This window comes from Equus quagga, chromosome 1 (assembly GCF_021613505.1).
Source record: "Equus quagga isolate Etosha38 chromosome 1, UCLA_HA_Equagga_1.0, whole genome shotgun sequence".
Taxonomy (NCBI): Eukaryota; Metazoa; Chordata; class Mammalia; order Perissodactyla; family Equidae; genus Equus; species Equus quagga.
The window spans coordinates 80882030-80906707 of NC_060267.1; the positions used below are offsets into that span (position 1 = coordinate 80882030).

The 24678-nt window shown below is 39.0% G+C and overlaps 1 protein-coding gene across 1 annotated transcript in view; it reads right to left on the reverse strand.

Annotated features, from left to right (window-relative positions):
• Nucleotides 1–24678, reverse strand: part of BRINP1 (BMP/retinoic acid inducible neural specific 1) — a 170471-nt gene that overhangs the window by 36050 nt on the left and 109743 nt on the right. The window contains exons 4-5 of the mRNA XM_046638052.1: nt 22337–22506; nt 18975–19080 (exon numbers count right to left, since the gene is read on the reverse strand). Of these exons, the coding sequence (XP_046494008.1) occupies nt 18975–19080; nt 22337–22506 (276 nt within the window). The remainder of the gene's footprint in view (nt 1–18974; nt 19081–22336; nt 22507–24678) is intronic.

Below are 24678 nucleotides of genomic sequence, written 5' to 3' on the forward strand. Positions count from 1 at the left end.
AAAAGCCCAATAGCCACCTTTTAGGGCTGTTGTGATGATAAATAAGGGGAGAAAAGGCATCAACAGTACTTAAGCAAGAACCTGGCTATTATTAGCTGAATGTTTGTGTCACCCCCAAATTCATATGTTGAAACCCTAATGCCCAATGTGATAGTATTAGGAGGTGGGATCATTGGGAGGTGATTAGGTTTAGATTAGGTCATGGAGGTGGGGACCCCATAATAGGATTAGTGCCCTTACAAGAAGAGGAAGAGACAAGAAATCTCTCTCTCTCTCTCTCCCTCTCTTTCTCTATCTCCCTCTCTCTCTCTCTCCCTCTCTCTCTCTTTCTCTCTCTCTCCCTCTTTCTCTGTCTCTCTCTCTTTCTTTCCATGAGCACACACCAAGGAAAGGCTATATGAGCACACAGCAAGAACGTAGCTGTCTACAAGCCAGGAGCATGCCTTTATAGACACCAAATCTGCCAGGCCCTTGATCTTAGACTTTCCCGCCTATAGAACTGTAAGAAATAAATGTTTCTTATTAAACTGCCAGTCTATAGCATTTTGTTATAGCAGCCCAAGCAGATTAAGACATTAACATAATTAAGTGTCCAATAAGTGCTAGGTTCTCTCATTTATGCTATATCAAAACATAATCCATTACCTGGATCAAACTTGAGATTTCTTAGAAAAATCCTCCTTGAGTAGCCCCACTTGGGTTGGTAAGAAACATGCCAAGAGTGCATTTTATTTTAATAGCATTATATTAATTACCATAGGTCTTCATTATTTATCATTGCATTGTTTGTACTTCAGTGAATTTTCCTTCCTTCCTTCCTTCTTTCCATCTTTCCTTCCTTTCTTCTCTCCTTCTCTCTTCCCTTTTTTCCACATATATTGCTGAAGGCCTACTATGTGCCAGGCACTGGGTCATGGATACCAGGGTGAGTAAGACAGGCAACTCACTGCAGACCTCACAGTTTTGGAAGGAGACAGACATGTAAACTAACTGCTTGGACACAGTGAGACCAGTGCTCTACCAATAGCGCAAGGTTGCTCAGGGAACACAGAGCAAGAACACCTAACCCAGGATGGTGTAGGGGCAGTCCAAGATGCTCTCCTAGAGGAAGCAGCATTTAGGCTGAGACCTAAGGGATTAACAGGAATTAGAGGATGAGAGATCCACAGGAAGAGTCATCTAGAAAGTGGAAACAGCATGGTAAAAGGCCTCAAGCAATGGAACTCCTTTCAACTAAGAATCAACTTAGCCATCACCTTCCTTTCTGAGTAACGTTCATCTTTTTTTGTTTGTTTGTTTGCTTCCAAGTTCCCTAGAGAAGAGAAGAAAGAGTTCTAGTGCCTCAGAGAAGATCAAAACTGAAGAAAAGAATGACATAGAGCAGAGATCTGTCATCTACTTAGAGGAACAGCATTTCTCACAGCTACAAAGCTCAATGATCTTTGTCTGTTACAGGCAGGAAGTTACACCCGAGATTCAGAAAAAGAAATGACGGCTCACTGTGTTGTTGAGTTTCAACCACAGGGGCATGCAAAAGTAACAGAAGAACTTTCAAGGGAACCCTACATTGGATCCCTGGAGACCTTCAAGGGCATTGTCGATATTGCACCTGGTTCAGGTGACTGTGCTCAATGAGCTCTACAACATTTAATGTCTGGAAGAGAAGAAACAAACAACAAAAGCTGAAGGTGCCCCTAAGATCTGAAGATTGTAGTCCAACCTTCATCTCTGACCCTAATCCTGCTCTTTTGCTGATAGGAACTCTTAGCTTCTTTTTCCTTATTTCAAAAGTAGTACATGACGAATTGGTGGAGGAGATGCTTATTGCCTTCTTAGGACCCAGAGGGGCTAGTTGGAGATTCAAAACTAAAGCACAAAATCCAAGTACTATAGATGAAGGCCTTAATCAATGATTAAAACACAAAAAGTAGCATCATGTCTAATACATAGCAAGTGTTTGATAAACACATTTCAAATATTGAATGTCAGTGATCTATTATGAAGATGAAAGAAAATAAGATGAGAGACAATAATTATGGAATATTCTGTGATGTGTGTGGAATGTGAGTCAACTCTTGAAACATATGCATGGTCTTAATAGATAAAGAAGGGCAGCCACAGTGTTCCATGCAGACGGCACATCTTGAGAAAAGATGGGTTAGTGCGTGAATGCCTTGGATCCATCTAAGGCTTGTTCAAGGCAAGAACCATATATCTTCCTGGATTTTTTTGCTCAGCTATATTTTATTTTATTCTATATCCTAATTATCTAACATACTAGTATTTTTTATGGATTTGCTCTTTTCTGACCTATTTCATTAGATAATAAATGTATGATCTCTTATAGTGCTAAGAGGGAGAGAGAAAAATCCAGGCTCTATTTTGGTTGAGTAGAAATGTGTTTCTTGCATTAGAATGTGGCCCCCTGTAGATACCTCTAAACCCTATAGGAGTCCCAGCTGTTCTCCTGTACCTGCTAAGTTCTGCTTGTCAAATTCTGTCCATTTATGAAAAGCAGAAGGCGGGGAGAGCAACAACGAGCAACAACTGCACCTTTTGCAAAAAGTCAGGCTGATCCCCTTCCTTGTGAAAGCCCAGGGATTTCCGACTGGCAAATAAAGGACTTCACTGCTCCAACAGCCATTCTGAATTCCAGTGTAATGAAGGCATGCAGGTCAATTACCCATCTGTTTGTGTTTCTATTGCTGTGAATTACAGTATCCATCGCTGACAGCTCATTGGAGTGGAATGAAAATAAGACGATAATTCACTGGGTGAAACTGTGCAGAAAGGGCGAAAAGGCTATGATCTCATTCAGAAGTTCAGCCCTGTCGGTGTGATGGGTCATTTGCACTCTGGGAAATGAAGAAAGGTAACTACCTGGGGGAAAAGTAAGTGGGTTCTGGCTCCCCCTTCTGGATAGAGTAACCTTTTGTGTTCTCAAATATCATCATCTATTCTGCAGGATCTTAAGGAGTAGACTTGGAACCCTTGGATGAAAGACACAGGTAAATGAAATTCAGCACAATAAGACTAACACCTTTTTCACTATCAGAAGTTTTGAGGGATGAAATAGGTTGCCTTAGAGATAGAGAACCCCTCATCGTTGGAAGAATACAAGCAAAATTTGGAAGTTGAAATGTTAGGAATGCTATAAAGATCTAAATGGCATGTGGTAGACTGAGTTATCTTTAACTCATATTCAGTGCCCTTTCCTGAAGTGTCCTCCTTTTGAAAAAATTACACACCTCCACTCTCTGAACTCAGATGGAGTCACATGACATATTTTGGCCAATGAAATGTGAGTATAAGTGGTGTGTGCAACTTCCAAAATGAAGCCAAAAGAACCAACACATGGGTTCGTCAGTTTCTCTTTCTTATCACCACAAGAAAAGCAATGTTCCATATAGAGGCCACCAGAGGAGCAGAATCACAATTGACTTGTGACCATGACGTAGCATCAGTAAGAAATGAGCATTTACTTTTGCCAACCACTGATATTTGGGGATTGTTTGTTACCACAGCATAACCTAGCCTAGACAGACAGATGCAGGAGTTGGCAAACTGTTGCCCATGAGCCAAACTGACCTGAAGCCTATTTTCACAAATTAATTTTATTGGAACACAGCCACACATATTTGTTTAAGTATTGTCTATAGCTGCTATCACATTACAATGAAAGAACTGAGAAATTGTAACAGAGACTTTGTGTGGCCCACAAATCCTAAAACATTTACCATCTGGTTCTTTACAGAAAAAGTTTGTTAGCCTCTGTACTAGTTGACCATTAAGATTCTTTCAACCTAGATTTTCCCTGAGTCTACTCTGCGCTGTTGTTTATTTATTTATTAAGCAAAGATCAATTAGGCATCTGTTATGTGCCAGGCACTCTTCCAGGCTCTGGAGAAAGAGCAAAGAAGTAGAAACCAAAATCCTTGCTTTTATTGGGGATGTGAAAATTTCACCCTACCCTTCTAGGTTCTTTTGGAGGGTCTAATAATTAAATTGACTCAAGGCAGATTAACAGGATAAAAACAAATTTAATTCCTGCTTACAGAGGTCTCATAGATCTGGGACTTAAAGAAATGGCCAACGCAGGAAGCTTTTACATGTTTTAGACACAGAAACAAATTTGTGAGGAATTGACAAAAAAATTTAGGCTTGGGGTGTAATTAGTGAAGAAACTAAGCAGAGTTTCTTTACACAGACTTCTCAGCCCTGAATTCCCTGTCTCTAGTGATAAGAATGTCTCTTTACCTCCTCCTGGTGCACAGAGGGTACCTTCACACGGGAGATTTATTTCCTGATTTCAGGGGGAGAAACGAGGGTCAGAATGTCCTTCTTGTCCTCACTGTTTCTTAAATAACTTTAATTCAAAATAATCAATATGCCAAAGTTGCATATTTTGAGATGACAGATTTTGCTCCTCTCCAGTCTCATGGAACTTACCTTTTAGTGAGGGAGATAAACAATAAAGGAATAAATAAAAATAAAGAGGATTTATACTGTCAAAAGGGATCAGGGGCAGGGAGACTCATAAATGACAATTTTAACTTTGAAAAAGAGAATATGGTCTAAACTATGAAATCACCAAGAATAAGGAGGCCAACACACATTTTAACCTCAATTTCATAAAATTTCAACATAAAGCGTGAATACCCTTGAAGCTTTAAAAAGTGGCTGATTCAATTTAAATATAAGCTGCTTCTTTGAATTCAAGATAAAAACCAAACTTGACGCCTAGAAGACTTTATGTTACCTGCCACCTAGATCAGCTGATGTCCTCGAATTCCTCTCTAACCTATTTCTCTTTCCTTGGTACATTCTGCCACATCACTGCCTTTGTCCCCTTAATGTGCTAAGTTCTCCCTTGTTCAAATTTTGGCTCCAGCTCTGACTAACTGCATGAACTTGGGAAGTTACGACCAAGAGGCATAACTTCTCTGATTCTCAGTTTCCACTGTAGGGCTGGTGTAAAATTTAAATGAACAATTTTGTATCTTGATTGTGGTTGTATCTTGATGACATGATTGGACATGTTTGTCAAACTCATAGAACTGGTCAACTCAAAAGGGTCAATTTTTCTGTAGTAAACCATATCTCAATGAATTGGAAACAAAATCAATTATATAACACATGTGAAGCTCTTAGTACATAATAGTTGTTCAACTAATGTCATTTCCTGTCTTCATTCCGTTGTCTGTTGCCTTCCCTGGAGGCCTTCGGCAATCTCAGGCATTCCCTCTGTTGGCAACCAAAAGCACCGTGCACTTATCTCATATTCTAATAGAACACGTAACACATCATATCATGTGTGCTTATATTTATGTTCCTCCTGGTTTGCGAGCTCCTTGAATGCTCTATCATCCAGCACATTCGTGGGCTCCCAGTAAATGTGTTTGAATAAAAGTGAATTTAGACAGAATGTGTTTCAGAGAAGACTGTCGTTCTCTGCTCTATGCATAGCATGCTCCACCTCTCTAGAGCTATCTTTCGTGAGCAGGGCCTATGTCATCTTTTCCAACATTATAGCTTCAAACCTGAAGCTATTTTAACTTCGACTCAGTAGTGAGGAGACAGATGCTCAGACATATCTGCGCAAAAAAATACACCGATCTAAAAAACTTCCTAAGAAAACAATGATGCTAAAGGTCTTAACCACTAATCTCAGTACTTATTTTGTTTTGGATCCACTGCTACAAATTATGATCTTGAGGACTATAACTGTTGCTTATATGTCTTTGCATTCTTTCCAAGATATCAAGCACAGTGCTAGATCATAGTAGTTAGGCAAAAATAAAACTGCTCAATTCAGCAACTATTAGAAAATTCTTCCACTCACCAGTTTGTTGACTCAGGCGCTGCTGACATGGAATATGCTAGAGACAGATTCTAGAGATACGTAAAATAAAAAAGACACAACTTTTGACCTCAAGGAGCTCCAGTTGAGCGAGTGAACAAGATTCATAAATGTATAATTAAAAAATAAATATACATAAATACACACAAGTTTCAGTAGAAGGAAGAAAGAAGAACCTTCTGGTTTTATAAGAGTAAAGGAATTCAGAAAAATTATTTCTGACATGATTGAACCCAAATTATCCAGCATTTGCCAAGTTGTATGTCACAAAATTATAGGCCTGTAAATGTAGCCAGGATCAAATACATTGAGGAAACTCTATTTAATTCACCTCTTGAAACTGACAACATACATTAGCACAGTTAAGGCACTGAGAAGTCCTGCAGTAAATAAGTCTGGTTTACACTGTTTAATCCAATATTTCACTATTATTGAACTTTTGTTAAGTTACTCTGTGGTAACAACCTCAAAATGCCAGTGGCTTACAACCACAAAGGTTTATTTCTTGCTCTTGTTTCATGTTGGCTAAGCTTTGGCTCTGCTCCAGATGTCTTCTTCATTTTGGATCTAGTCTGAAGAAGCAACTTTTCTCAGGTATATGCCATTCTCATGACAGAGGGAACGGAGAAAAGGCCAAGTCAGGCAATGTTTCCTCAAGCATCTGCTAAGCTGAGGCACTCATTATGTCCTCCTACATTCTATTGGCCAAAGCAAATCACATGGCCAAATCCAATGTCAACTAGACAGGGAGCATCCATCTACCACAGGACAGCACTGCCAGTCACACGGCAATGCACTGATACATATAATCCTCTCAGAGGAAGGGAACAATGCAATAATACAATCTACCATAAAATAAACTTATTTTTGCACCAAAAGTTTTTAAAAAAAATTAGTTACCATATGATCCAGCAATTCCATTCTTAAAGTATATACCCAAAATAATTGCAGACAGGTATTCAAACCAAAACTTGTACACAAATGTTCATAGCAGCACTGTCCATAATAGTCAAAAAGTGGAGACAACCCAAATGTCCATCAACCTATGAATGGACAAAATATTGTATATCCATATAATGGAATATTAATTCAGCCATAAAAGAACAAAGTTCTGATACGTGCTACAACAAGGATGAACCTTGAAAACATTTTGTTAAATGAAAGAAGCCAGAGACAAAAACCTCACACTTTACTATTCCATTTATATAAAACACCCAGAATAGGCAAATCCAAAGAGACAGAAAACAGATGAGCAGTTGCCAGGGGATGGAGGGAGGGGGCAATGGGGAATGACTGCTTAGTGGATACAGGATTTCCATTTGGGGTGGTGAGAAAGTTCTGGAACTAGATCGTGATGATAGTTGCACAATTGTGAATACGCTTAGTGCCACTAGATTGTGCATTTTAAAATAGTTAAAATGTTAAACTTTATGCAATATATATTTTATCACAATAAAAACTGACTCAGAATTAACTGATTTGACATTTCAAATAAATGTAAACCAGTAAATATTTATTGCGCACCTACTATGAGCTAAACACTGAAACAAAGAGAAGTAAATAATGAACAAATAAAAAAGGATATGGTTCCTACTCTCAACTTAGTAGCAAGCATGTACAATTGTGCGCATAAGACAAGGTAGAATCTTTCTAGAAAACAATAAAAGCAAATTGAAAGTGCTATGATTGCAGTGCAAAGGAGAGCTTAATTCTGACTAAGATGAATTATAAGGTAAAAAATAAGAATTGATTTAATAATTTTAAAAAATAAACAGGTACCTTATCTATATGGAGTCAATGAATTAACTTTCATGGGTGACTTATTTAGTTTTTGGCCATCTTTATACCTGGTTTCTGCACAATCAATGAGTTCAACAAAGAATACAATGGGGCGTGGTTGTAAAGTAGATCAAATTGCCACATCGACCACTTAGTCAGGATTCCCATGCTGCATACTCGGCCACAAGTTTATTTCAAAGGTATAGCCCCAAGTGACCACATACTAAGGGACACGTCCTCTGATACCCCTTCTCTCTAAATCAGCTTATACCCCATCAGTTTTTCCACCTTTTTTTGTAAAAGTCTGAGTCTTGTGTCACCAAATGATTCGATGTCCCCAGGTCAGAGGTAGCACTTCTTACAGTCATACACCTGGAATGTTTCAAGGCCTAGTAATTGTCTGTTATAGAGCTACTTGATCTTTTCTGGTTCTGGATCCTTTTGAGAGTATAACAGCTATGAAAACGCCATACCTTCACACCTACACAAGCTGGAAAGTAATTTTAGGAAAATCACAGACTTCCCAAAGTAAACAGCAAGTCTACATTGAATAAAAAGGGCTATATTCTACTTGCTCTAAAAAAAACATGATTATGACATATATGTTCCAGGTTGAAAACAATATGGTGAACAGTTTAAGAGCGTTGTCAGTGAGTGGACCTGGGTTCATATTCCAGCTCTGCCACCTACAAGATAGTTACTTAACTTCCGTGAGCCTCAATTTTCAAATCTGCAAAATGGATCTGTGTTGAAGTTTACATGAGATATTGATATGAAGAAATGAGCTCCACACCTGGCACATAAGAATTATCCAGTAAATTGTAGCTATGATTAGTATTTTATAACATATATTTAAAATATATCTTACCATATATTTTATATGATTTTTAGGTCAGGTGGTTTCTACATCTTTTTCCATTAAATACAGATCAATGACTCCAAGGCAGAGTTGTTTTTATTCCCATTTTGCAGGTCAGAAGACATAGAGAAGCTAACAGATTTAATTAACCAGTCACTATTAAATCTACTCTCCTCATCCTTCTCATTCTATTTGTTTTCTGATTGAGTTTTTAATTGATATCTTCAATCCACTTCTTAAGAGGCACTCGACTTCTTCTCACAAGGCAGAGAACAGGGTGCTCCTTGGCTCATAAAAGAAAACCAATATTTGGATGTAGCCAGCTGGGTGAAGTCAGTAATCCCATTTGTTGTGAAGGCACTGCTCTTTTATTCAACAGGCATTATAGACAGAGCCACAGGAAGATAGAAACATGAACTCCCATCAGTGCCTCCCTGCCCCTTGCTAATTGGACAAGAAGTACCTTAGTCACAAGCCATTGCCTGTGATCCTTGGCTAATTCTAATTAGGATTCATCCCAAAGCTTCTGTCTAGGGCAGGCACTGGCAACAGTCACTCAGTGCTCCACTCCAGGGTCATAAGGCCACATGGGGTAATGGGGCTGTGGTAGAGGAGATCTAGTCATGACCTGTCCCCTCTTCCTTTGCTGCTACAGTTGGGCAGGGACTTATTACCATTCTACCTACATCTAGAGTGTGTAGTGCTGACTCAGAGCTCCCCAAGAAGAGTAAAGGAGCCTTGGAGCCCAGGCGACGGGAAATCAAAAGCTGGTAGACCTTGGGAAAGAGTTTTCATCTCTTTGAACCTCAGTTTCTTCATCTATATAATGGAGAGAATGATCCCTAACTCTTAGCTGGTGGGAGGGATGAATTGGTGAATGGATATAAGCACAATGTCTAAGAAGGAGTAACAGCTCAAAAAAGTGTTGTTTTTGAACATTTCTACACTCTCTGTTTTTCTCTTTCTACTACTTGGTGCAAGATGATTTTGAAAATAATCATCTTCACTCCAGTTATGATGCCCAGCTACTAAGGAAAGGGATTATGGGTGCTACTTCTTTTTCTCAGCCTCCTCCTCTTGCTACTTTCCCTCCTCACCTCTCTATCCTTTTCTTCTCTTCCTCCTCCTCTCTGTCCCCTCCCTCTCCTCCGTCCTTTCCTCTTCCTCCCCTCACTCTCTTCCCACTCCCTTTTCCCTTCCTCTTTCGCTCCTTATCCCTTCCTACTAGTCTTCCTCCTTCTACTGTCACTTTCCACCAATCATACACAAAACTTCAATTCAGCAAATATGTATTGAGTTCCTTTGTCCATGGCATTGTGTTTATTATGAGGAAACACAGTTGGCAAGGCAAAATCCTTTCCTTAAAGAAGCCTATAATCCAATCTAATAGAAGAGATAAAACCCAAATACAAATGAATATACTGCAAAGTGAGTAAAAAAAATCATGCCATAAAAGGTTTTAAAAGAGGCTTTTCAGAAGAAATGGCATTTGTAGGATTAAGGGGCGTGACCCCAGCTTGGAAGAGGTAACATCCAATTCAGTAGAAAAGGCACATGCATTTTTGAAGAATGCTATCCATGCAAGGTAGCATAGTGGCTGGCACACAGTAGGCTCTCAGGAAATGGTCATTAGGTTGAACTGGATCCAGCGTGATGTGGAATGAGAACTGTAAGAGTTCAGAGAAAGCAGAGCTCACTATGGGCTGAGTGATTCATTCATTAAATCATTTACTTATTCATTCATAAATTCATTTAACAAATATCTTATGAGCACTGTTTATTTATCAAGTTCTATATATTATGCTATAGATAAAGATGGTCCCTACCAATGAGAAATTTATACTCCAACTAGCGAGTCAGATTAATAATAGGATGGTTATACTATTATGTGACAAATCGTAGAGAAGAAGGTGGGCAGAGTGTCTAACAACCGGTGCAAAGAGGGTAAGAGAAGCTTTCCTGGGTGAGGTGGAAGTCCAGGAACTGGGGAGATAATGTGCAAAGGTGCAAAGTAATGAAAAAAATTTTAAAAGATGCCTATAGTGAAATGTAAGAAATTCCATAGGCCTGGAGTAAAGATATGGATACATGTTGGATGGTAGACTAAAACAAAGACAAGAAAATAGGCGAGGGTTTGGTTATGTTGCCTGGTACCAAGTTAAGAATATGTACCTTATACCAAAATCTCTAAGAGGTTGTTAAGGGTTTTAAGTAGGGAAGTGACAGTATTTGATTTGATTTTAAGACCACACTGGCTGCTGGGATGGGGATGGATCAGCAGGAGTGCTCAGAATCAAGGTGGCTCATTTGGCAATCTTTGCAGTGATCCCGGGAACAGTGAAATAATGAGCAGAAGGGATGAACCAAGGCAGGAATGCAGAAGGAAGGATTCTTGACAAGGGGATGGACGTTTGTGTTGAACATTGAATGATGGCCCAAACTCAGCAGAAGAGAGAACAGAGGTCACTTAAGGTATGAAGAGATTCTGGATGCATAAGTGATGGGAGATAGAGCCTAGTCTGGAAGGAGTTGAGGTTTCAAACAGAGACATAGGAAAAGAAAAGAAGGGAGAAGGAGGAGGAGGAAGAAAGAGGACAGAGAAGGAGGAAGAGAAATGATTTGAGATCAACAAATAAAATGGGCCATTTGAACATGAATTTTAGGAGTAGTCTCTCAAAACACAGCAGTCTCAGGTGGCCCTGTTTGGAGGTGCAGAGCATAGATGATATCTCAAGTTATCAGTTTTTCATTCCATATCCCTCACTGACTAGCCTCCCATCTCTTAAAGATCTTTCCTCTCCTCCCATCCATCTTTCTCTTTTGGAATCTGGGAACAGGCTAGTAAATTCACTCTTTTTTGGTCAAGAAAAATATCATATACCTTTGCATCCAAGATACCATTCATTATAAAACATACCATTGTTTATGTACACTAAGGAAAAAAAAACCTCGTCAATTAAACTATGACACACTATTAGTTATAAGAAACATTCTAATTTCAGAGATACTAAAATCCAAAAGATCATGTAGCAAATCTATGAGAAGTAATCACAAGTAAAGTTCAAGAAATGCCCCCAACAACAGATCTATGAATTATACTCACTTCTGGGCCAATATGTTTTCCTTTCCCTCCCTTCACTATGGATGAACTTGCAGGCACTCTTATCTAAGGCAAATAACTCCAGTCACACGCAAGACCCTATCCATCCTTGCCTGCTCAAAGTTGACCTAAAATAATCCCTCTTGCTCACAAAATCAATGTTTCCCTCTGAAGAATAATTCCCATTAGTATATAAAAGTTTTGCTTCTATGTTAAAAAAAAAAAGAAGAAAAATACTGATTCCACGTCACCTTCTGCTATGATGCCATTTACTGCAATATTCCTGCAAAGATACTGTAGATTTTGTAAAGCCCCTGCCTTCACTTCCTCTCTACCCACTGTCTCTTGAACTCATTCTACTCAGGCTTTCACTCCCATAATTGCATTGAAACATCATTGTCAGGATCACCAATGACCTCCATGTTGCTAAATCCACTACTCAGTTCTCAGTGCTCACCTTAATCATCCTATCAGTAACATTTGACATAGTTGACTATGATTTCTGTTTAAAAAAACATTCTTTACTTGGATTCCAGGATACTATGCTCTTTGGCTCTCTTCCTACCTCCCTGGCCACTTCTTAACTTCCTTTGCTCGTTCCTCATTTTTATTCCATCATCTTAACCCTTCAATATTAAATTCTCCATGGCTCAATAACTGGATTCCTTCTTTTCTCTATCTACACTCTCTCCCAACGTAATCTTATCCAATCTCACATCATTAAATATCATCTCTACGCTAATTTATGTTTCTGGCTCTCTCTACTGACTTTCCAAATGCCCATCCAACATACACATTTATTTGTATATATAATAAACTTCTCAAGCTTAGGTTAAAATTCAATTAGGTTCAAACCCAATTTCTTATGTCTCATCAAAGCTGATACCTCCCAGTCTTTGCCATATCAGTAAGGAGATTCCATCATTGCAGTTACTCAGGCAAAACTTTGGGGTCATCCTTTATTTCTTTCTCTCACAAGCATTTCTCAGTCCCTTACCAAATAATGTCAGCACTACGTAAAAATATATTCATAATGCAATCATTTCTCACAACGCTCATTGCCATTATGAAGGTCCAGGCTACTATTTCCTCTCACCTTGATAAACACAACAGCCTACTAACTGGGCTCCTTGTATGTGTTCTTGCCCTCTATAATCTTTTCTACACAACAGGCATAGTGATTCATTTAAAATGTAAGTCATGTCAACTTATTCCACTGCCTGAATTTGCAGTGGCTTCTCATTTCATCCAGAGTAAAATCTAAAGTCTTTTCCATGGTCTACAAATTTCTACATGATCTGTTCCCTCACTATCTCTCTGATTGTAAAGAAAGTATATTTCTTTATGTCCTTGTTTATTGTCGGCTCCCCTCACCTACTAAATATAAGCTCCAAAATGATTGAAACTTAGCTTACTCTCTGCTCTTAAAACAATCTCTGACATATAGTTGATGTCCAATAAATATTGCTAAATGAATGAATGAAGGTATGAATGAATGTTATGTCTGGATCATCCCTAGATTTCAGCAAAATATTCTCTCTGCATCCGTTTCCACATCAGTGAGCTACTGAGGCAGAGCTCGGCTCTCTGTACACCTCACCAGATGGATACTAGATTAAATTACAAGACAATGTCAGTAAAACACTCAATGGGCTTCCTAGAGAGAGAAGCATAAAAATAAGAAGTTATCATTATGCCATTAGATTATTACTACTAGTTCAGCTGTTGCTGCTTTGACTACTAAGAGCCTCCGATGGTTTTCATGATGTTTCTTTCTCATTTCTAGTCTTGTTTTCCAATCCTCTTCTTTTTCCTCTGTCCCTCTACTTTTGCCCTGTTTTGTGAACATTTTATGAAACAACACAAGGTAGACATCATTAGAGTATCATTCGTGTCCTCTCACTGCCAAAATAATCTGCAGGGTCTCCCCTCCCAGCCTCATTCAGAGGAATACAGAACTATATTTTGAGGAGAAGCTCTGAAGTCAGGCTGTCAGGGTGAAAATTCAAGCTCAATCGTTTATTGAGTAACCTCTCTCAGCCTCAGTTTCCTCACCTACAAAATGGGGATGTTATTTACATTTTCCTCAGAAAAATGGTGTGAGGATTAAAAATGTAATAGGTACAGTTACGTAATACAAATAAATATAAGTTAAAGAGAAAAATCAATAAAGATAAATATAATAAAAATAAATTAGCACAGTCCCTGGCACATAAGGAAGCATGGAATCTATCCTATCTGTTGTTGTTCCTGGCTCCTCCACCTTCCGTCCATGCAGCTGTCTTCTAGCCAGGCTAGACCATCTCCTGCTCTTTTACGTCTCTGTTTTATTCATGTTTCCTCTTTGCAGAGGATGTCAAGATGGAGCACATTATTAAATAAAATTTTAATAGATGCATATTGTATACACAGAAATGCATACATATAAATATATAAATCATGTGTGTGCAGCTCTATGTATTTTCACAAAGCAAACACACCCATGTGCTGCCACTCAGATCAAGAAACAGAACATTGCTGATACCTCCGGAAACCTCTCTTGTCTCCCTTCTGTCACTGCCCCTCCCCCCCCCAAAGGTTAATGTTCTTGAGACTTCTAAAACTTGCATTTACTATTTTGACCTGTATAGAAATGGAATCATAGAGAGTGTAGTCTTTTGAGTCTGGCTCCTTTTACTCAGCGTTATTATGTTCATAGGATTCTTCCACATTCTTGCATTAAAGGGTAGTTTATTCTTTCTGATTTCTGTATTGTAGCCCATCATGAGACTATATGACAACTTATATCCATCTTCTGGTTGATGGGCATTTGAGGCTAATTGCATTTGGGGGCTGTTTTGAATAAAGCTGCTATGAACATTCATGTCTTTCGGTGAACATCGGTCATATTTCTGTTGGGCATATTCCTAGGCATTGTAATTGCTGGGTCATGGGGTGAGGACATATCGAGCTTTAGTAGATACCGCCAAAAGCATTTTCCAGTGTCTGTACTAATTCACTCTCCCACAAACAATGCCTGTAAGTCCCCAGCGCGCCACATTGTTATTCCTTGATATTTTCAGTCTTTTTTATTTGAACCAGACTGATTGTTGTGTTACGATATTGAATTGTGGTTTTAATTTATATTTCCTGAGGACTAGAAAAGTTCATCACTTTTTCACATGTTTATTTGCCATTTTGATATTCTTGTTTGTGAAGCCCCTGTTCATGGCTTTTACCCATGTTCTTGTCTTACTGGATTGTCTGCCCTTTTCTTATTGGTTTTAGGAGTTATCTATACATTTTGCACAATAATTCTTTGTCAGATACATATATCACAAATATTTCCTTCCACTGTAGCTTTCATTTTCATTTCGTGCATAGCAGCCTCTGATGAACAGAAGTGCTTAATTTTTTTTAAAGATTTTATTTTTTTTCCTTTTTCTCCCCAAAGCCCCCCAGGACATAGTTGTATATTCTTCGCTGTGAGTTCTTCTAGTTTGGCACGTGGGACGCTGCCTCAGCATGGCTTGATGAGCAGTGCCATGTCCGCGCCCAGGATTCGAACCAACGAAACACTGGGCCGCCTGCAGTGGAGCATGCGAACTTAACCACTCGGCCACGGGGCCAGCCCCAGAAATGCTTAATTTTAATGTAGTCCTACTTATCAATCTTTTTCTTTATACTTAGTGCTTTTTGTACCCTACTGAATCAATATCAGCTTACTGAAAAGACATGAGATATTCTTCTCTCTTATATTTAAGGTTTTTTCTTTTACCTTCCACCAAGAGAATATGATTTTTCCTATCTGTTTTTTCTATGACTCCTCTACCTAGACAGATAGAATGAATTACTCCTTTTCTGAATCTCCATAATAGCATGCATTACTATTATTATCTCTATTATACCACATATTATCTTGAATCATATGTATTTTCCTGTCCATCCTCTCTATCTCATTCCCACAATCCATTCACCCAATTATCTAAATTCTTCATGATTTTTTCAGTAAATCTCAGTCATTATGTCTCCTAAGTAATTCTAAAATTGGTCCATTTCTCTCCACCCAACCACTACCACTACGGTATAAATTTGTGACATGTCATCTTGAGCACTGGACTAGCCCCTGACTGGTCACCAACCTCTAATCTACCCCACTCTAATTCATTGACCACACAAGAGCCAGAGTCATCTTCCAAAACATCAATCTCTTCACGCTACTTCCTTTTTTAAAACCCTTCCATGATGCCATGGCTCTTAAACTAATGTGCAACTCATTAATGTGCTTCAGAGGCCTTCCAAGATTTGAAGGATTATTTTGTCTTTCTCACCATTGATGTCTCTGCTTTAATCTCTTCAGACTTTTTCATCTCCTCGAACGCTCCTTCATAAAGACTCTTCTGCCTGCCTTGATATCCACGTTCCTGCCCTCCTCTTCATCCTTCAGGTCTAATCTTATCCATATTTTTAGCAAGAAAACCTCCCTGACTCCCTAGTAGGTTAAGTCCCCATACTATCTAGTACCATGAAACCTTCATAATTTTTCTCCATTAAAATTTATTATACCTATTATTGTTCGTTTAAGTCTATCTTCTCTGGTAGAGTGCATATTGCCTCAGAATAGAAACTACGTCTGTCTTATTCACCACTGTATCCTGTGCTTAGCTCAATGCCAATGTCGCTTCTTAAAAAATATATTTATTGAATTGAATTGAACTGATTTGTGCTCATGTGCCCATGGTCTAGCATTGGACTTGGCACATAGTCAGTGTCAGTAAAGGTTTAGTGATTCATTATCTTCAAAAAACCCTAGAATTAGCATTGAGGAAGTCTTAAAGATCACCCACTTTAGTCACCCAACCCAAAGGAGCGATGATTAAAAATCTCTACAACATTCCTGCCAAATGTCATCTACTTACAACTCTCTGATAACAGAGAGTCACCCCATACTTCAGCAGGCCATTCCAGGTTTGTGCATGAATATGCATTAGAAGATCTATTTTACAGTGAGTTTAAACTGAGATCTACTTATCTCAGTGAAAAGGTGGGATCTTTGTAGTTTCCTGTAAGCAGATGACATTTGGCTCCTTTTATCTGTATTAATAAATTTGCCTAACTTTTCTGTAAGACAGTCCTATAGGTATCTGAAGACAAGTCCTTTTGCTACAAGCCAACCTTCTTCAGCTATTTTTCATAAGATACCTTCCTTCAGCCACATCTTAGTTTCTTAATGTCCTTCTTGAAGTGTGACACTAGGACCCAATACTCCTGGTGTGCTCTGACAAATCTAGGATAGGACAAAGCTGTCACCTCATTTTTTGTGGGTAACATACTTCTAATAATGTAACAAATGGTAGACCTGGGTTTTGGATGACTAAGGGTTGTACTACAGTTGCTTACTGAGAAGAGAAATTCGAAATTAGACATGAAAGTGAATATTTAGAATGAGAAAAGTTGAGGACTTAGAAGGTGAGGGAGCTCTGAACCTTAAGCTTCATTAGCGTCAAGGTAAATCAGCTTTTAAATGCCCCTAAGATCTTAATAACTTCCTAGTAACATCCTGTTAATCCCTTCTAAATTTACTCCAATTATAACTCACGGGTCTCTCCACCTCCAACATACCCAGCAGGGTGATCAACTGCAAACTGAAGCCAAACTTCCTGGGTTGAAACCCGACTCTCACTTCACAAGGTCGCTGTGGCTACCACAGCAACTAAGAAGTTGAAAATCCTGGCACACCCAAGGCCGATCTATCTTTCTTATCTCCTTTCTTATCAGGAATCACAAAACTCATCTGTCTACTCTTTTCTCTACTAAAGGGAATAGGGTTATTCTTCATGTATTCAAGGTTTTGTTTTTTGTGTTTTGTTTTCACACTAAACCACTTTCCTGGCCTAAATTTCCCTGAGGATTTTCATTCATTGCTCTCAAGTGACATTTCTAAGCCCTCTCTGCATCATTTTCCAACTATCTTCTATAACAGGAGCATGAATCAAAGAGTTGCCAAGGAACCAGAATATAAAAGTCATATTAAGCTCTGCTTAGCTCTACCTGCCAATCTCAACTCAACTTTCCTCCCACTGACATTCAGGATCACCTTTATCATATACCTTTCTAGAAGGTCACATTTTTAGTCTGCTCAAAGTTAAAGTATGTCATTTTTTTTCTGACTATAAAGTTAATACATGATCATTGCAGAAAGTTAGAAAAGAAACTGAAAGCCTAAAATAAATCATCTATAACTTAACCATCCAGAGATAACCTCTTTTAACACCTCGGCATATTTCATTATAATATTATTTTTTCCTATCCTTTTATATTGTTAAGATCATGCCATACGTTCAATCAGAAACCATCCACTTTTTAATTAATATTATATCAAATCATTTTCAAATATTCTTGGGAATTCATTATAAACAACATTTTGCTACTTGCCCAATATTATGCTGTGTGGATGCTACGTACTTCACTTAACCTCTTCATGTGGAAAATTGAGATCTTTACATTGCTTTCTTAGCTATTATAAATTATGTTTTTGAAAATAGCACTATCTGTGCTTAAGGCATTGTCAGTTTTTCTCTACAATCTCCCATCCTCTTTATGATGAATTAATAACAGTAAAATTACTGTTTTAAAGGGTATATTTTCTTTAAGGTAATGAGTATATATGGAACACCTAATGTGGACCTGACATATAATAGACATTAAAAATATATAAATATTTATATATATCAACAAATTAATCTTTATAATTGTTACATTCTCAATAGCAATGCTTAAGAGTATTTGTCTCTTTACACTCCAGCCAGGACTGATGTTAACATTTGTGAACTCTGTTACAAGCACACACACACACACACACACACACACTCACACATATGTGTGTGAGTGTGTGTGTGTGAATATATTGAAGACCATAAATGATTAACAAATAAGGAAAAAGAAGATTACATAGAACCAAAAACTCTATAAAATTCCCCTCAGTTCTTAGAATTCAAATAACACCTGCCAAAATACATAGAAAATCAAAGACAATAATGCAGGAAATTCAGATGACATGATATGAAACTTTAATATATATTACATATGGAGCATCTATAAATAACACCGTTTAGACATTTTCATCAAAATAATCAGATAAAGCTCACATTTCCATACTTTATATTTGAAAACTAATTAATAAGCATGAATTTGATATCCTATATATGTTAAAATTTTTTTAAAAGACATCATATCATAACAGTTTTAATTTCCATATTGATAGTTTTCCTTGGTTTCTCTGTCTTTCATCTTCTTCATTCTCCTTCCACATCATGCCTCCAATACCCCCGAGTCCCTCTTCTCTGAGACTGCTTCCCCCTCCCACTGTGGTCCCACCATTCCCACCAGCATCCTACCTTGAAGGTGCAGTTTGCTCTCCGTGCTTTGCAGAAGGACGGAACTCACAGAGTCCAGATTGTCATAGCTGTTACAGCCCAGTGGCCCAGTGCGTGTCTCTGTGACCTAGAGTGGACATCAAGGGTGACAGATGTGAGACAGATGCCTTTGTCTGTGACAGACTCTGCGGAGTCAGCACCCAGCAGAGCAAAGTCAGCAGTGAAAGTCTTCTGGCCTGAGCCAGTGGCCACTTCCTTAGTACCTTGCTTGTGCCAAGGACCCTGCCTGGCTGTCATCAAGCAGACAATGGGATGGCAGAGCAATCATGCACACAAACTGGAGCCAGAATGCCCAGGTTCCATCGCTGTTTCTCACTTCACAAAGATACCTTCAGTATTAAATGAACTGATAAGTGGAAGCACTATAGCATATTTCAAAAGCATGAGCTTTGGAATTAGGAGAATCAGTGTTAAATGCTGGCTGGGCCATTTATTTGCTCTGTGACCTAAGAAAGTTGCAAGTTCTCTAAGCTTCTGCAACCTGAAGCGAGTAAATCCTTTCTAGGGAAGGTCGTGAGACTAGACATGATGGGTATAAGTGCTTGATGCACGGCACATGTTCAATGATGGGCATCTTGTAAACCAAAGTCTCCATAAATTGTAATGGGTACATATGCATTATTATTAGGCAAAAATAATAAAATTATCCCCATTTTCCAAAAAGAATTTCAGCAAAAAGCACAATCAGCACCACTGCAGAACAAAACACCCGAATCCTACGGCGGTGTGTTTCCAAAACATTGTCTTAGAGTAATTGAGGTGGTCGACAATAGGGGAAGAGCTATTCAAAGAAATAACCTTGCAAGAAGATGGCTCAGTATGAAGAGGTTTCTCTGTCGCTTTAGGCTTCTTTTCCCATTGTGTAACACAATCAGTTGCAGGGCTGTTTTGAGATTTGCACCCAACTATAAAGACACAGCATTAATTGTTGGAGGGAGTGATGACTTGGGAAACAGTCACATATATCTCCAAATGCCAATTCCGCCCTTTTTCCAGCTACGAAGGCTTGCATCAGTAACTTCCTTTTCTAAGCCTCAACTTCCCCACCTGTGGAATGTTAGTAATTCTCTTATCAACCTCAATAGGTAAGGAGATCATATTTTTGTGATCATTTGTAAATAAATGAGGAATTATTAGGCCTTGGTTTTTTAAAATAATTTATTCTTGGGCCCAGCCTGGTGGCGTAGAGGTTAAGTTTGCACACTCAGCTTCAGCAGCCCAGGGTTTGCTGATTTGGATCCCAGGCATGGACCTATGCACCGCTCATCAAGCCACACTGTGGTGATGTCCCACATACAAAATAGAGGAAGGTAGTCAGGGATGCGAGCTCAGGGACAGTCTTCCTCAAACTGAAAGAAAAAGAAAAAGAGGAAGCTTGGCAACAAATTTTAGCTCAGGGCCAATCTTCTTCACACACACACACAAAAACACAATAGTAATAATTTATTCCTTTTTTGTAAGGAATAATATCATAGCTATTATCTAACGAAAGTCAATACTACCAATTTACTTAGCTGAAGATACTCAGAAAAAGAAAACCATAGGCAAAGCTTCCCCATCTGCATCAGCTGCTCATCTTAAATCTGGCAGTGAGACCAATTCTAGCCAGCTGGGTCTTGAGGTAACATCAAGAAATGGCCAAAAAAAATCCAGGTTCCAGGTTGAGTGTAGAAGACAGTGCTACTGTAAGAATGGTTTTGTGAGAGGCCTCTGTGCAATGGCTCCGGGAAATTCCTCTTGAGGAGGCAGGCTGCCCTTCCAGGATGCACAAAGGAGGATTATCTTCTGACAGAGCTTCAATATCTCAATTCCGCATCCCATCCAGTGGGGAGAGAACCATTTGGTGATAATGAAAACCAGGCCTTTGCTTCACTCTGACTCTGATGGCTTCATAAAGATTCTCTGTGCTGAGTTCCCTAACAACATAATCCCCCCAATATAGGTGATTTTTCTCAGATAAGCTGACTCTTTGTTTGTCGATCTGATTTATTTCTCTCCTTCCTACCTCCCTTCTCAGTAACTCCCTCCCACATTTTTCTTTTCCCTTGGTCAATTTCTGACTCACCTGCCTGAATCTCCCTTGTCACAATGCCCCACATACACATTTTTTCCCCTAGAGATATCTGTGAAAGTCTTAATATAAGGCTAGGTCTGTGTTTTATTCAGAAAAAGTTACACTGAAGATTGCGAAGTAAAATGCAGGTATAATCTGGTTTAAGAAAATTTGAGATGCAAAAAGTCTGCATTGAGACCCTCAGAAAGAACTAATCCTTTATATCAAAAACGTCCTCCCTTACTAAGGTAATCCCTGAATTTATTGAATTTAAAATGGAATCTTTTTTTTTTTTAATTTCTTGTGCTGTAAGGCACTGAACTGACAGTCTTGAGCTATTCTATCCAACGTGGTTATTTAAATTTAAATTAATTAAAATGAAATAAATTTACAAATCTAGTTCCTCAGTAGCCACATCTCAAGTGCTCTAAACCCCATATGTCTAATGGCTAATGTCTTGGTCAGCACAAATTTCAGACATTTCCATCATCTTGAAAGGTCTATTGGATAACACTGGTATAGATGAGCATCAGTCAGTAGGTAACAGACTGCCTGTTTTTGTAAATAAAGTTTTATTGGAACACAGGCACATCTATTTGTTTACATATTGTCCATGGCTGATTTTGTGCTAGAGCAGCAGAGTTGAGTTTTAGCAACAGAGACCACATGCAAAGCCTGAAATATTTATTATCTTGTCCTTTATTGAAAATATTCACTGACTCATGGTCTAGAGAGTGGAATTCTAGTCCCTGTTAAGATGCTCTTTAGCTGTGTAACCTTGAAAAAGTTTTCAAGTCTTTAACCCTTGGACCTCAATTTTCCTATCTGTAAGATGGCAGAGCAGGGGAGGGGAACAGGATAAAAAAACACAGATATTTTAAAAATTTCTGACCTAGGCATCAGTAATCTGACTCTTGCTTCCTCTATGACCCTGTGAAATTATTTGCCCATTGTAGCCTCAGTTTCTTCACCTAGAAAGGTGAAAATCATACAGGAGAACTTTAAGAATGAATGGGAGGATTGCTGATAATTATACCATGACCGTAGCCAGGGCTGTCCCAGTAAATCAGTACATATGGTCATCCTAATGACAATGCTCATCATGTTACAGGGCACTCGATGACCTTGGTCAGAATGGTTGGCATTGGGCACTGTTAGGTACATGGGTATGAAGCCAGGGATTGCATTTGCCCATTGACTTTCAGAATCCCTGTATTGCAGTGCTGTTGTCTTAAGAACCTGCCCCCCAAAATCCACCCTCTATCCATACCTTGATTGCTCCAGTTGATATCTGGATCTCATGGAGCCTCCTCATGGTGCCATCACGGTCAACAAAGTAGGATGATGCAAGCTGGTGCAGAGCTTCAACACTTTGAGTGGCATTCCCTGACTTCCTGTCGAGGCGACTTTTGTCCATGTACATGGTCAAGGCCTCCTCCCCTGCATTGGAAAGGAAAGAAGGTCAGGCAGACAGTCAAACTTTGGGGTGGAAGGAAAGGCTCCAGGACCTGGATGCTGAAAATAGACTCAAATCTCCCACTAATTTTCCCCAAATTTCCTTCTGCCCCTGAAAATCAAGAGCACAATGTAAAAAAAAGAGTCCAGAGATGGCTGTAAGTGCCAAGCTCCATTAGGACAAGGATCATGGAAAAACTCTTAGTCATCATGTCCAACTCTGCTAATCCACTTCATAGTTCTCACCAGCATCATCTCTTAACACAACTCACTTCCTCTCTTTGAGGCTCAGTCTGTTCTGTAAACTGATGAATTTGTGGTAGATAGTCCCTTCCTATTCCTTTCTCTTCCTCTTTTGCTTCTTCTTCTTTATCCAGTTCCTTTATTTCCTCTTCTCATCTCTCCCATCTCCTCTTCCCTCCTTCTCTTTCCCTCTTTATCCTTTTTCTACCCCTTCCTAGACAGAATGATGGATGGATGGATAGATGGATGGATGGATGGCTAATGAAATAGATAGACAAATAGACAGATAGATAGATAGATAGATAGATAGATAGATAGATAGATAAGACATAGTTTAGAGACAGATACAGATAGACAGGGAAAAAACTGTGTGGTTATATAGAGAGGAGAAACTGAATTGTCAGCTCTGTGAAGTCAGATACTGTCTATATTAGCTACTTCTTTATCCCTTGTACAAAGCCCCATGCTTGGCATACAGTAGATAGTAAATACTTAATTTATCAATTTGTTTTCCTAAATACCTATATGTACCAGGCACTGTGTTTCTGAGACTGCAGTGGAGAAGTTACATCTTGGGGAGAAGGGAGATGGCAAGAAAGTTAGGTATAAGGAAAGGGGAGATGAGAGACAGAGAGACAGAGAGAGGAATATACAAACTTATACATTTTACTCCATCAAGTTTTCCTGAGAAAAACACACATAGACTACTAACAGTACTAACTTACAGTGACTTTTATTTTGGTTCTTAACCTCTCTGTTCCTCAGTTTACTCATTAACAATTTTAGGAGAAGAACATCACCTATTCCATACAGTTATTAAAAAGGATAAATTAATTAACACGTGGAAAGTCCTTAAATCAGTGTCCAGTTTTTTTTAGCCACCCAAAATCATTTGGGGTATAGTAAAAAGTGGTCTCTGGAGCTAGCCTGCCTGGACTTGAACAAGCTGCACGAGCAAGTTATTCTCTATACTTTAGATTCTTCATGTGTAAAACTGGGGATACCAACGGTACTTATCTCACAGGGTTGTCATAAGACTAAACTAGTTAATTACATGAACTACTTGAACCCCACCTGGCCCGTAGTGAGCATTGTGGAAGAGTAAACTGCCATTATTTGATTACTGCAAGATATCATTTGTATGAGATTTATCCTTACATCTAAACAACCCAATACAATAGATAGTCAGAGAACAAACACTATCAATACTTTTTAAGGACAGAGCCTGGTACCTAAGATCACTGAAATTTCTTTAGAATGACGACGATTTTTCGAGTTGAAGAGAAAAACTAACTTACTTTCAGAGGGACAGTGGTCATCCTAGGAAGTGGGTACAGTTCTGACCCACAGGTTAATTCCACTGCCTCAGACCCCTCCATGACTGCTTCTAGAACATTATTCCATTGTCACTCAGAGTTCTCCACATGCAGCCTCCAGTCTGTCTTTTAAGAGCGGCCTCCCTCCATGTGTACCAGCCAAACCGTTCCTTCTGCCTCCGTGACTTACTCTTGCCAATTTTCCTCCCAGGCTTTCCTCAGACTCTTTTTTCTGTTTGGAATGTCATTTTGTCTCTCTCCTAAATGTCTTGCTGTTGAAATCCTATCCAGCTTTCTGGTCCCAATTCAAATGTCACCTCCTTTTACCACCCCTTCTCTATCTTTGACCTGGCATACTCCTATCCACTCTTCAGGACCTGTTCAGGTATCACCTTCCTAGTGAGTTTTCCCCAATCACACTCTCATCCCAAGAGATATGCAATCACCTTCCCTCTATCGTTCTTTAGCTTGTGCACCAGTTTAGCTCAGCGTGCATGCACTGAGCATTTTGTGTGTGCTGAGAACTTCAGCAGACACTGGGGTGACAGGCGAATATGACATCATCCCCGCTCAAGAGTCACCAAATGACTGCACACAT